The sequence below is a fragment of the Heterocephalus glaber genome, unplaced genomic scaffold, assembly GCF_053883595.1.
Source record: "Heterocephalus glaber isolate CG9 unplaced genomic scaffold, H.glaber_assembly_v1.0 deba00000122, whole genome shotgun sequence".
NCBI classification, from domain to species: Eukaryota; Metazoa; Chordata; class Mammalia; order Rodentia; family Bathyergidae; genus Heterocephalus; species Heterocephalus glaber.
The window spans coordinates 88,924,175-88,938,219 of record NW_028258138.1 but is presented as its reverse complement, the minus strand read 5'-3'; the positions used below and the strand labels follow the sequence as shown (position 1 = coordinate 88,938,219).

Sequence of the window (14,045 nt, the reverse complement as noted above, 5' to 3'; positions counted from 1 at the left end):
AAATGCCATCCGATGTCTAATTCTAATTCTCTGGAAATTCTCCTCCGTTGCTCTTCACAAAAGAACCCCAGCAGGCCACATCCCCTCCTGTATCTTGGCTCTTCGGGTCATTCCCTAATCCAGGAGGCAGAGCCTGAGTTCAGCGTTGGTCGGGTGTCTTTCTTCTCAACATTGAAAAATCAGAAGGTTCTCTCCTGTTTTCAAATGTGTGTGGTTCATCAGTGCCTTAGAATAAAACACTTAGCAATCAATAACATGGAATCTTGCAATCAACCCGGTTAGTACTGAACAGATAATACTTAATAGAAAACGTGCACAACACCCAATTCCTTAACATTTCAAAGTGCTTTTTGCAGTCTTGCTCTGTTTGGTCCTTTTTTTTTTTTTTTTTTTATGAAAATTGATACAGTGTAGGAAAGAGCCTGTTCTAGACTGCATTCACCACCTAATTGCCCTGAGATCTAGGCTTCGTGACAATGTTTGCCATCTCTAAAATAGAAGTATGAGATGATTCAGGAAATTTTTCAAAGATTCTACAACTCCAAAATGCTGACTTAAAAGATTATGGCCAAAGGCTTTGTTCTGTTTGTACATAGCAAGGTAATAATTCTGTGGATTTTCAAGTACAGTTACCTTTTAACTTTCTTAACTCTAGAATCTTGGGGTTTATTTCAGATGTGCTTTGGAATTTCCATTATCGCTTGGTTTGACCAATCTTTGGATCTTCCAAGTTGTGGTATATTTTTATTGACGTTCAAGGAAAAGGTCAAAAATCATCAGATACATTCCGTTGCTCGCAGAAGTGACCAAACAGACACCCTACAAAAGTGCTAGCACTGGGGTCCGGGCGCCCTTCAACCCACTGGGGTGTTGGAAGGCAGAACAAAGTTCAGGCTAGGAATTCCAGTGCCTCCGCTGGTGGGGTACGACTGTGCCCCTGCTTTCTTGTCTCTGTGGAAGTGGCCGGAACAGCGCATAGAGGCCTGGCCCAAACCTGAGCTATAGACTCAGTGTGTCTAGTTGAACATCTGAGTCAGTTCTTTCCAAATCAACAAGGAATTGATCCCGCCCAGCTTTTTTAGGCATGCGCTTCTTTGGGCTCCTTTCAGAAGCTATGGGTAACCCTTGCCCGGCAAACTCCACAAGCCCACGGACCCCAAGTTAACAGCCCCTGGTCTGAAGTAGGATAAAAGCCCACCCATGAGGTGGTCAGGGTCAGCCCGAGACTTGTGCACCACCCATCGTGTGCTGCCAAAGTTAAACAAACAGTAACATAAAGATTTTTTTTCCTCTTTTCTCGCAACCATCACCCTCTTCCTTCCTCCCTTGCTCCCTCTGTCTCATCTTCCCTGCACCTTTTGTCACTCCTTCCATCCCCTTCGTTTCTCTCTTCTTCCCACCCTCGCGCATCTTGCATCCTAGATGTTCCAGCCTGGTTGAAGAGCCTGCGCCTGCACAAGTACGCCGCATTGTTCTCCCAGATGACCTACGAGGAGATGATGGCCCTCACCGAGTGCCAGCTGGAGGCTCAGGTGCGTCAGGCTTTGTGGCCCTCTGTGCCCACCATACTCTAGGGACCGGCAGGTGCTGGGAGCATCAGAGGGGGTGAGGCTGGGCGCCTGCCTGCGGGTCCCATAGCAGATGGAGGCCACGCAAGCGACCTCAGGGAAGAGGCTGGGGGTAGCGAGCGTTAGGATGAGACCCAGTCCAAGCACACTCCACGTTCCAGGGTACCAGGGAGGCATCCTCGGATTCTCCTGGGAGAAGTGGTGTTGAGCCAGCGGCCCAGAGAGTCAGGGTCTCTGCTTTGTCGCTCTCGGCTCGCCACCTCTGTCACCCTCCCCCCAGGACTTGTTTAAGTAGGGACCACTCTGCTGTCTGTTGCCCAGTCTGGTCACTAACAGTTAACTTCTAACTGGACTGATCCTGGAGGTGCTACAAACACTTAATTGAGATTGTAGTCAATTGTTTAAAATATTTTTCTTCTAGCCACCTTGAATAACATATACCAGCGATTAAGAATGAGATCTCCAGGCTGGGGATTTAGCTCAGTGGTTTTTCTGCCTGCTGCACAAGCCCAAGGACCCGAGTTCAATCCTCGGTACCAAAAAAAAATGAGATCTCCCTAAGTCTCAGACTTCCCTTCCCTGCTGCGTGCCACAAAAGGACAAAGTTCCTCCTCCCTTCTGAGGCACCTTTCCCAAGCGTGATGTCGAAGGCCAAGTCTACAAAACCCCCAGAGTTAAGCAGTTCTCTTACCATTCTGAACTCAAGTCAATAGAGCTGACCACCACCCTCTTATCCCTTGTTTAAAATGCTATTTGCATGTTTCAAGTTGACCTCGGTTTCCTTTGAGCAGTGATTTTAAACAACTGGTGGTCAGCATGGGCTAATAATACTTCCCCCGCAGGAAGGGTACCACTGGGGTGTGGCTGCTCCGATGCCTGCTGGCCTCTGAGCTCTGGTTTCTCCTTGCTGACTCAGTACCCTCGATTAACCTCTGTGGGCCTGGCTGAATACCAGCATTGAGAGCAAGACAAAGCCCGAAGTCACTGCACATTCTCAGAGAATGAAAGGCACTAATTTCAACTTCCTGACATTGCTCCCACTGCGTTTTGGATCTCGGTCACTTCTTGAGATCTCAGGGATTGATGAGAACCATTCTTAAGAGCATGTTTGTGTTTGGGTCAGAGTTGAGGGAAAAAACATCTAAGTCATCAGTTGTTCAACTTGAGAAGAAATGAGGCACACAGAGGCCAAAGCCAGAGGCTGGCACCAACTTTTCAGAGTAGTTAATTCATTTGATCCCACAGTTAAGGTGAAACAGAAATGCAGGATTTCATTTTAAAGAGTGGACTCATTCATTGCTTGAGACTTAATTATTCTGATTAAAGGAGATGTTGCTGTTGTACTTCCTCCCATTTAAAAAATTATATGCAGGGCCGGGGATTTAGCTCAGTGGTTTCACTGCCTGCTGTGCAAGCGCGAGGACCCGAGTTCGATCCCCGGTACCAAAAAAAAAAAAGTAAAAACTTATATGCAATAGTTGCAAAAGGTGCCCCAGAAGTTTGTATCAGAAGCCTGATTAGAAAAAGGACCTTCTACTAGGGAATTGGCAGTGTTTGCAGCCGACAAAGGTCTACTGGAATCCTTAGGCTCATAGTTCAGATAAAATCCACAGCTCTCTACTGTGAATTCTAACCTTAATCCAAACTGATGAGTGAATTACGGCCTGAAATTAATTTTCTATTCTGGTTTTCCTTATGGAAACAAAAGAGGGCTGTTAAGAGAACTTTTCTTATGACACCACATGTAGACCGTACTGGGCTTCATATTTCCTGAAGATGTGTAAAAAGGAAAGGTTTGAGGGGACCCAAGAGGGGCTGAAATGATGGAGGTGGAAGGAGAGGTGTGTGACCCTAAATTCTCTTAAGAGCCTGAAGAAGTGTCATGCTGGGGGTGGGGGGCAGCTGGCTCTTCTGCAGCTCACTGTCCCAAAAGTCACAGGCAAACCTTCAGCCAGATAGAGAATACAGCAAGAGGTCTGTGACAGTGGGTAGCAAGCGAGAGAGACAGATGCATACTGGCCAGCCTGCCAGCACTCGTAGCAGAAAGGATAAAGTCCCTTGTAGCCACTGAGAGGGTCTCTGAGCTGGTCCTTGAAAGGGTGTTTGGAAACATAACTTGTGTTTAATTACAGAATGTTACCAAAGGCGCGAGACACAAAATCGTCATCAGTATTCAGAAGCTCAAAGAAAGACAAAACCTCCTGAAGTCTCTGGAAAGGGTAAGTTCTCAGTGGATGAGGGCGCATTTCTACCTTCAGCGTGGCAAAGTGGGCCACAAAACATTCCCAGAGGAGAGCGTCCTTAGCAGGTTCTAGATAAGCTCTCATGGCTTCCTTAGAAAACAGGAAGTGATTTTGAAGTGAGGTTCCTGGTTCTCCATGCTTCTTTGGATCCTGACACCGGCCAACCCAGGCCTCTGATGAGGTCAAGTGCACCTTTGGTGTCCATTTGCAAGGAGACAGGCGAGGAATTAAGTAAAAATTATAAAAGAAAGAGCAGGTCAGGGGACATGCAAGAGTGCTTCCCTCTCTCCCTCTAGCCAGAGGGTCTGCTTTTGCTAATAGCTACCCCTGCCTGAGTGGTAAAACTCAACAGGTACACCCCAAGTTCCTAAGACGGGGGCAAAAGCATTGGGCGGGCAGGCAGAGCCAGCGATATGGAGACTAACTTTAGACTGACTTAACAGCGTGAGTCCCTGTGCCTCGGATAGGAACCACCTCCAAAATGGGAAATGCTGAAAGCAGCTTATTGCGTTGTGACAGATAGTTTTGGTGCCACTGTCCCTTCTTGTCTGCTTTCTGCTCGGCTTCTCTCCTTATCTTGCCTGGTGATGGCATCCTGGTAACAAGTGTTGTTTTGAGGACATGGTGACTGTATGAACTCACGTAAGGTCCAGAGATTCCATAGCTGTTGGCAGCTTCAGAGCGGAGTGACCCCTTCCCAGTAACCCAGGGAGCTTTAGCATGGGCCAAATACTGAGCTTGGCAAGGTGAAGCGAGTTGAGTGAACACAAACATGTTAATGGCATGGAATTTTAACTTATTCACAAAGGGGGTGTGTAATTTATATACACTCTGTAAAGTTATATTAATGCATGGCCCATAGCTATGTTATATATATTCAGAGAATTTCTTTTAAAACCTCTGGGTGGACAGACGAGCAGGGCTGGTTAAGGTGGGCTCTCCGTGTGAACTGCACACTCAGTGAGCTGAGGCTTTGTTGTTCATCATTTCCTGCTAACTCCTTTGCCGAGCAGCTTGGCTAACAGTGATTGTGGTCATTTTTAATCTAAGAAACTGTTCTGTTTTGGGGGACCACCCCAAAGGCCAGTTTATTCCCTTGTCTGTTAGAAACTACAGAAAATATTTTGCATGAGGAGTAGATTGCTAAGTATCTTGGTGCAAGAATGCTTTGCCCTTTCTGATTTCCGGTGCATCCTCAGGAACTCATCTATGCCCTCCTGAGATAGGAACATTGAGTCTCTGTTGCTGGGTCCCCTGCAGCTGTAGGCTCCGTCGATGTGGAGCCAGGCAGCAAAGTAGTTCGGGTAGCCCGAGGTGCCACGGCGTGCCAGCTGCCCTTTGATAAGTCGGTCATGGTCCGTGTCCCACAGTCACACCTAGAATAACACCAGCTCCTCAAAAATGCTGTCCCCCCTGTCTCCGTGGGATGGGAGAAAGAAAAGACATCCAGTGTGTGATGGCAGGGACTGGCCCACAGCAAAGCCACCGTGAGTTTGTTCACTGCATTCTTGGAGACAGGAAGCACTGCCTGTTCTGCGGTCAGGTGCTTATTCCAGAACCCCCGATGCTTGGCCACCCTGCCCTAGGACCCCGGCCTCTCTACCTGTTTAAGGAAGGGGCTTGTTGTTTCCACATTAGCATAGTGACAGACTCAGGCCAGACATTGGCAGGCAGCGCTTGGGCGGATGACACTGTTGGAAATGCTGTTGTCACACCCTTACCTGCTTCTGACATTCTTATGTCACATAGAACCCAGATTTCTAAGGAGATGCCTGGGGCCCCATCCACAGCTAGTTCATAATCAGGGGGTGTGGGCGGCCCCCAGCTCTTCTATGCGATGTACTGAGTGCTTGCTAGGCTGCTGCTTGGACTCGCTCTGCCCTCTCCTACCGCGGGTGTGCCTTGGAACAGACAGCCACGCTAGCTAATGACCTCACGGTGCAGTGCCACCTGTGTCACTAAGCCTCTCGGGGAGTCTTGTGGGCATGAAGTAGACGGCTCTGCGAAGGTGAGGAGGGACAGCTCGCTAGGAGCCAGCTGTCGCTGGGAGGGGAGTGTGGCAAGGACAGAGGATGAGGAGGGAGATCGTCAGGGGGAGTCCAGGGACTGTCAGGAAGTTCGGGCTTGGGTGTTGTGACATTTGGGGACAGAAATACAGAAGGGGTTGCTGGGCTGGGAAAAGGAGTTGGCTTGATGGGTTGGATCTGAGGGGCTACGGGACACCCCGGGGAATGGCAGGTCAGTGGCCGGAGGAGCAGGTCTGGAGTCCTGGACACAGCAGGGCCAAGACCACTCTCGGACCACCTCTAATTGGCAGTCGAGACTCCCGGAAGTGCGTGTCCAGTGGGAGGAGTGAGGGCAGACCCTGAGGGGCACCCAGTGACAGCACTGTGGCCGGGCCCTGAGCCCTGCCCGTGGGTCAGCAGTGTAGAGATCAAGAGATCCCCCCAGTGGCACAGACATGTCACACAGACACAAATGCTGCCCCCTGGAACGGTCTACCAGCTGGTCACGGCCACCATGATGAGAAAGGTTTCAGGAGAAAGGAAGGGGACAGACACAGAAAGCCGCCGTCCGGGAGGGTGTCGATCAGACTTCTCGAGCTGTTCGGTAGGAAAGGAAGATCAGACTGGTTAGTGGCAGAGATCTTTCAATGTCTTCGTCCTTCCTTTTCACCTCTCCCCCAAAGTGTGAAATGGAACACACACACACACTCACACTCAGCCTGCTTCTGCTTATTTCCGGTTAGAGGGGCAGAGTCCTTCTCTGGAAGCCTGAGCTTTTTCTTCACATGCACTTAGACCTCATCCTTGAGGACAGATCTGAGACCCTGTTTTCATCAACTGCTCCAGAGAAACCACAGTTAAATTAATAACACTAAACAATAACTATTTCCCAAGTACTCAGAACTTAGTACGAAGTACTAAGGTCTGATAATAGTAAGGTGCATGGGGTATTCCTTTTTTTTAGGTTTTACACACATCTGTGCAGCTGGGCCTGTCCTCCTCAGAGTCGGGACAGCAGCCTGTCCTGAGGGTACAATGTGCTCCACAGTCATCTCTGGGCCCCCGAACCTCATGCTGTCCCTCATGCTGCTCACTGCCCCTCTCTTCCTGAATCCCCCATGCAGTCATAGGTGGCGGTTCCTCTTGCCTGTCCCCAAAGCTTCCTGTCCTGACATCACTCCATGGGGGTCCTGGTATGGTAAGAATTTGAGGATGAGGAAGACAACTTACTTGTTCTGTGTCCCCAGGAAGAGTCTGGCTGAGGGTCGAGCTTGGCAGCTGTGAGTGAGTGAAAACTCACCACAGGCATCCTGTTATTACGTGGGAAAGATGAGGCCAGGGACATGTCACGCACGTGCTGGGGACACTTGGCCTGAAGCCATCTTTCCCAAATGCCTTATTGTCCCGTGTCAGAGAGGCACTTACCCAGCCTTCTTCCAAGGCCGAGGGAGCCAGGCCAGGCAGGGCTGGGTGACTTTGTCCCTCCTGTCGGTCCCCTGAGCAGTCGCTGTGCTGCTGTGTCGTGGACCACATTCCCGTTATCCGCTTCCACACGAGCCCCTTGCTTGGCCTTGTTAGTTACTGGACAGCTTCATTTCGCCTCTTTGCGTTTATAATGTGGATATATTTCTGGTATGAAGGATCAATAGAGGCTTCTCAATGTGGAGATTAATTCCCACAGCCAGGCACAAGTGCCACGCGGAGCCCATTCAGGCCACTTCTCCTGTTGCTTCTTGGGGTAGGCCCTCGGCATCGAGGTGAGGAATTCGTTTTTAAGAGGCAGGATGTGGGGCCCGCTGGTCCAGCCAGGCGTTTGGTTAGCTGACTGTAACCCAAGTGTTTCTTGAGACAATGGCTAGAAGTCTAGAGGGGAAAAACTAAAGCAAAACTCTGCATGGTTTCTGGGAAGTTAGGTTTTACAGCAAGTGCCGAGCATTATTTATTTTCTTTGTGGTTGCTCTTTTGTCTGTGGATCCCCCAATACCTAGGATCGATTTGGGGTTGGAGCCTGCGTGTGTTTGCTGGGGCGAGAGCGGGTGGGGCTTGGTGGCATAGTCGACGGCCTCAGACATTCATTTGCTCACACACAGGTGACACACACTGGGGTCAGGAGACAGGTGGTTCTGTCCTCACACCTAGACTCAAAGCCTAGGCTGAGCTGTTCCTGCCTCCTGCATGCCACCACACTTGGCAGGAAGGAAGTAGGCTCTCTACGGCCCTCTTCCAATAGGCAAATGAGAGCCAGGCGTGGTAGCACACACCTGTAATCCCAGCTCTCGGGAGGCTGAGGCAGGAGGATCACCACGAGTTTGAGGCTAGCCTGGGCTCCATAGTGAGCTCAAGGCCAGCCTGGGCTACATAGCAAGACCTTGTCTCAAACACACACACACCCAGAGCAAATGACTCCCTAACATAGGCTGAACAGTGGCTCTGGCCAGGTTTGGACACTACCACTGGCTAATTAGAATTGCACTTTAGGGTCGGGCATTTAGCCCAGTGGAACCGCACCTGCCTTACAAGTACAAAGTCCTAAGTTCGATTGCCCATGCCAGAAAAAAAAAAAATTGCACTTCCTTCATAAAACCCTCATGCCAGATAGGCTAAGCTCCACTTCAAACCCTCTCCCCAAACAAACCAGGCTCCTGGCAGTGATAGGCATGGCTGCTGGCATCCCCTGCTGCCCAGAGTTGAGACACCCCTGGCCCTGGCTGCCACCCCCCTCTCTAGGTTGATTCCCTGGAAAGGTTTGGGTGCGGAAACAACTGTACTGTTGGGGTCTGTAATCTCCAACATCCTTGGGAAGAGAGGATCCCAGGAATGGTTCAGGTCCTTATGCGTCAGGCTTTTAAAATTATGACCCTGCTAGACTGGTGCAACCACTGTGGAAATCAGTGTGGAGATACCTCAGACATCTAGGATTGGAAGTCACATTTGACCCAGCTATTCCCCTACTGGGTATCTTCCCCAAAGAATTAAAACAATCATACCACAGTGATATATCCACACCCATGTTCATAGCGGCACAGTTTGTAATAGCTAAAACTTGGAAACAGCCCAAGTGCCAATCAACTGGAGACTGGATAAAGAAAATGTGGGGTTTTTTTATAAAATGGACTACTACTCAGCCATAAAGAACGAGAAACTAGAGACATTTATAGCTAAGTGGGTGTACATTGAGGCCATACTCTTAATGAAATAAATAGGACACATATGTGTAAATACCGAATAGTTTCTCTGGTGTGAAAAAATATGTAAATAAGAATCAATGTATAATTGATATTGTGAAATAGGAAGAAAATGTCTGAAAGGAATAGGGGAAGTGTGAGGAAAAGAGGAAGAGACAAAATATGAGAAAAGGAAAAAATGGAAACAAAGTCTTTGTAAATAGGGAACGGTGGAGGGGGTGAAGGGAGGGCAGAGGAATAGAGAAAAAATAAGAACCAAGATACTCATGTAAAGGTACAAGATCCTGGGCCGGGGATTTAGCTCAGTGGTTTCGCCGCCTGCTGCGCAGACACAAGGACCCGAGTTCAATCCCCAGTACCAAAAATAAATAAATAAATAAATATATATATATATATATATATATATATATATATATATATATTATGACCCTCTGAGCTCTCCAAAGATTGAGTGCTTCATTAATAATCAGGGCCCTGGCTGGCAGTGTCCTTCCTGGGTCACAGGAAGAGCTGGCCCTGCAGAAGAGTGTGGCAGGGGTCAGCCCACCCAGCAAGCCAGAGAAGACCCTGGGCTGACCCCTGCCACACTCTGAGCCCCTGGCCTGTCCTGAGTGTCTTTAGCTGCACTGTGCTGGCTGCCTCAGTGTCCTGAATCGATTTAAAACATTTCCCTTTCATGGTCATTTTGACTTTGGGGAAGAGCCAGATCCGGTGATTAAGGTGAAGGAAGACACAGCATTGTGTTTTTATGAGCTGCCTTTCTGTTGGATGGTGCTCAGCAGCAACATTCACTATATTTTTTAATCACACCCCATAAAGACACTCAAGAAAGAGGATTCCAGAGCTGCTGCGGAAAGTGGCAAGAACCATGAGATATGTGTGTTTAAAGAAAAGGGGAGGATCTTGAGGGGGACTCATGGCAATGTCTTTTACTGTACTAAGTATTTTTAATTTAACTGTATATTTTAATCACACTGCATATAATAATTATACATTCTGTTATACTATACATTAAATGTATTTCCCTCCAGAATCCTCCCTTTAAAACTGTGTCTTCTGGCCGGGGATTTAGCTCAGTTGTTCCGTCCGGCGCCTGCCTTGAAAGTGCAAGGACCTGTCTCTTCCCTGCTAATAAGCTTCCCTAATTTCTGTCTCATTCGGAATCAATTCTAACGCCGCAGTCGCTATGATCCGGCTGCAGGACCCCTGTCCCTCCAGGCCCTGGAGCCTGTGCCTGTCTTCATCACCTGTGCTGGTGGCATCGTGGGCTGAGGGAAGGTGTGCGTGACCCAGTTCCTTTCTTTAGAACAAGGCAGGAGCAAGCTGCCAGCCACACTCTGGCCCCACATTGTCACACAGTTTATAAAGTGTGTGAGTGTAATGTAAGAAATGCAGCACGCTGGCAGGCTGAGGCAGGAGGATCGTCATTTCTAACAACAAGGTTTCCAGGTGATAGGGATTTTCGAACTGTGCAAATCTATCTCCCAGGTTTTCTACTGTGCTGAGGCTACGGGTTACACTGGCCACTTTTCCAAAGAGCATCTTGACCCAGGGCCAGTGGAACACAGCAAGAGACAGGGAGGCTGGCGAGTGAGGCTCCCACCCCGAGCCTCATGCAGTCTTCTCCTCTCCCCGCAGGACATCATCGAGGGGGGCAGCCTGCGCATCCCACTGCAGGAGCTGCACCAGATGATCCTGACCCCCATCAAGGCCTACAGCCCCCCGAGCACCACCACTGACGCACGCCGCCGGGAGGCCTCCCTGCTGGGCCCCGAGAGCCCGAGCCCTGACGGCAAGGATGCAGTGGCCACCAGCGCCTCAGCCAGCGCCACGGCCGGGGCCAGCGGAGGGCTGCAGCTGCACCAGCTGAGCAGCTGCGACGGGGAGCTGACCGTGGCGCCCCTGCCAGAGGGTGACCTTCCCGGGCAGTTCACGCGTGTCATGGGGAAAGGTGAGTGCCCCGGGCCTGCCTGTGCTGACTCATAGGCAGGAGGGGGCTGGGGTTCCTGACCCCTCAGCCGATCTCCGTGGGCCTTGGGCCCTGGAGATAGGAAGGGTGGTGTGCTTAATCCTTGGAATAACCCATCCTGCTGAGGAGGAAACTGAGGCACGCAGGCCGAAGGTGTCTCGGCAACATGTACATTTTCTTGCTTCCTGCCTACTCTCCCTCTGTCTGGAACCAGGGCCCCTCCTGCCCCATGGGAAGCCTCAATGGCATCCTATCCGGTGGTGTGGCTTGACGGCATACACCTCAGAAGGTGCTTGTGCAGTGCCCAGCCTGTGCATCTGTAATGTGACAGCCTTGCCTGAGCCCTCCTTCCCTCACCGTTTTCTTCACCTGCGTCATTGCTTCCTCGCCCTCCAAGTCTCAGCTGAGTCCTCCTTGGGCTGGTAAGGCTGCCTGACCCCAGGGCCGAGTGAGGCTCTCACAGCCCTTCTTTGCCCGGTTCACCCTGGGTTGCAGCCATCCAAGTGCTTGTCTGTACCCCATTCGCCCACAGCACTGCCAGCCACTTTCCGCGGGCCCAGAACACCCCACGGGTCGCACAGTACCTGGCTGACGGGAGGAGCCTGCTGCGTGCGCGTGACATCTCGGGGCGGCTGTGATCCCCAAGTGGCCCTTCAGGTGACAGTGCCCTTGCTGTCTGCCTGGCCTCCAGCTCCCCATGGTCCAGCGCTAGAATGTTGTGTTTGGTGGGATGTTTCATCAGAACTCTTAAATTATTTTTTAAATGTGGAGAATGCCAGTACTTTTCCTTTGGAATGGGGAAGCGGCGTCCTCCTTTCTTGTCCAATATTCTGGATCATTTAAAAGAACCAAGCTATCACCAAAAGAAATGGACTTCTGAGCTTAGAGTTGCAGTGGGAAACCCCACCCCATAAGTCCTTGCAGAGACTTAGACCCCAAAGCTCAGGCTCAGAAGGAGCTCTCAGCCTCCCTGGGGCTGGAGTGGTCAGAGGAGCCCTGCTGGCCCCGTGGGTGACACGGGGTTGGTGCCCCTTCCTGAGGGGGCACAGCCTTTCTTAGGGAGCCGTGCTTAATTTGACAAAGTCCCCCTCTATCAAGAGACATCCGGTGGCTTCTGAGTTTTTGTTCTTCCAAACAGTGCAGTACTGAAAACCTGTGTCCAGAGACGTGAAGTAAGCGGGATTCGGGCCAGGTTGGTTAGGGGAAGGAAGGAACCGGATACAGAAACGGTGCCCAGCTTCCCAGCTTAATCTGACGTGACGAGGACAGGGCGGGCCTTGGACACAGTCGTGCGGAATCCAGTGCCTGCGTGCGACCAGAGCCCTAGTACTTCCTTGAGAGTGGGAGAACCATGTGTGTAGAATGAGTGCATCCCTCAGAAAATCCCCCTGCACGTCTGAGTGGCAGGTTTCCCGTGCTGCCCACACGCCTGGCAGCCTGACAGCGCCACCGCCTCGCCAGAGGGGAGGTGCCGCTCGCTCATGAACTGGTGTCCACCTGCTCCCGGAGGAGGCATGACAGGCTGCAGTGAGGGGGACGCACCCAGGGGCTCCTGGACAGGGTCCTACAGCCCTCACTGCAGTGCAATGGAGGGGCCTCCGGGCCCTTCCATGCAATCCATCCGCGGTGCAAGTGGCTTTGGATTTTTTCTGATTCCCCCTCACTGCTTCCTCCAGTGTGCACGCAGCTCTTGGTCTCCAGGCCCGACGAGGAGAACATAAGCTCCTACCTGCAGCTCATCGACAAGTGTCTCATCCACGAGGTGAGTCGCCCCACTGCCACACCAGTGTCCTGCCTGCCTAGCAGTGCTCCTCGGAGCTTCTACAATAGCTCACTGTCTCCGTGTGCTGTGGGTTGGCAGCTGATGGCTGTTTGGATTTGTGATTTGTGTCAGAACTGCATTTGCCATTCGTCCCCCTGAGGGAGACTGAGGCAGGCCGGGTTGGTTCCTGCCAGACCCTCAGACACAGCTGGTGTTTGCCCCTCGGGGATACTTACAGAGAGGGAGTCGGGCCCCAGGTCTGGGCATCCAGTTCCTTGGGCACATATACCCTCCACCAAAAGCAAGACTTAGAGACAGGTCTGTCCCCTGGTCTGATGCCGCCCACCCTGGTGGAGGGACAGGCACACGCCTCCCTCTGGGGGCCATCATAGCTGCTCCCCGAGTTCCCCCCTCTTCCCTGTGAGCTCTCGTGTGCCTGATGCGGCTGGCCAGCCAAAGTCCTTTGTCACCGTGTGAGCACAGTGGAGCTGGTGGGGTGCTCAGACAAGCTGTACTCTGAAATACTCAACTGTTCCAAAGTCCTGGCTTTTTCACTGAAAAAACAAAATCTTCTCGCTAATGGTTTCCCCAGAGCAGCCAGCAGTCTAGTGACTGCCGAAGCCTCCGAGGGGGAACTTTGTTGGTGCCTTTATTTCGGAAAGTGACAAGGCCCTCTGCCCACAGGCCAAGACCAGCCTTCTGCTGGGTCCAATCCCAACGCTGCCTTTGTTTGGGTTACACCAAAGTGACAGAAAGAAGGCAAGCACACATGGAAGGAGACTACCACCCATTCCTTCCATAGATATTTACTGAGCAGCTTCTAGAAAAGCAACATGGAACCTGCACTCTGTCCCACACCCGCCCAAGGCCCGAGGCCCAGATACTGCAGGACGGGCACCTTCCACCTCACCTCGGGCCACCCAAGTCCTCCTGAGGCCTCTGTGGAGCAAGGCTGGGTCCCCAGGCTTGGAGCATTGGCCTGTAAGGGGCATCTGGCTTCCTGTCATGCTGGGCACCTGGCACTGTCTTCCTCCTTTGCCTCCTTGGCAGCCACAAGTGACTCAGTGCAGAGATCTCACGTGCTGGTTGCTGGAGGGCAGGAAGGAGCTTGTGACCAGTCTGTATGCCCACATTTCACGTTCACAGACTGGGGAGCCCGTGCTCTGCTTTGGAAGGGAAAACGTTGTTCAAGCTCTGATTATATTTCAGTTCAAGGAAGAGCAGAAGTGCGCAAAACACAGCCTCCCTGGTGGAGGAGACACACTGGCTCCTTCCTGGCTGAGGCCACTGGGCCGGGACACAGGGCTCCCTT

General features: G+C 51.3%; 1 protein-coding gene and 1 long non-coding RNA gene across 7 annotated transcripts in view; one reads left to right on the top strand and one right to left on the bottom strand.

Annotated features, from left to right (window-relative positions):
• The window catches only part of Samd4a (sterile alpha motif domain containing 4A), a 57,904-nt gene that overhangs the window by 19,558 nt on the left and 24,301 nt on the right, over positions 1–14,045 (top strand). The window contains exons 2-5 of the mRNA XM_087181690.1: positions 1,423–1,532; positions 3,701–3,787; positions 10,641–10,953; positions 12,648–12,733. Coding sequence (XP_087037816.1) covers positions 1,423–1,532; positions 3,701–3,787; positions 10,641–10,953; positions 12,648–12,733 — 596 coding nt within the window. The remainder of the gene's footprint in view (positions 1–1,422; positions 1,533–3,700; positions 3,788–10,640; positions 10,954–12,647; positions 12,734–14,045) is intronic.
• The window catches only part of LOC110350162 (uncharacterized), a 46,450-nt gene continuing 45,132 nt past the window's right edge, over positions 12,728–14,045 (bottom strand). For all 6 annotated transcript variants that reach the window (XR_015439240.1, XR_015439251.1, XR_015439243.1 and 3 more), the window contains one exon: positions 12,728–13,309. This is a non-coding gene — a long non-coding RNA (uncharacterized LOC110350162). The remainder of the gene's footprint in view (positions 13,310–14,045) is intronic.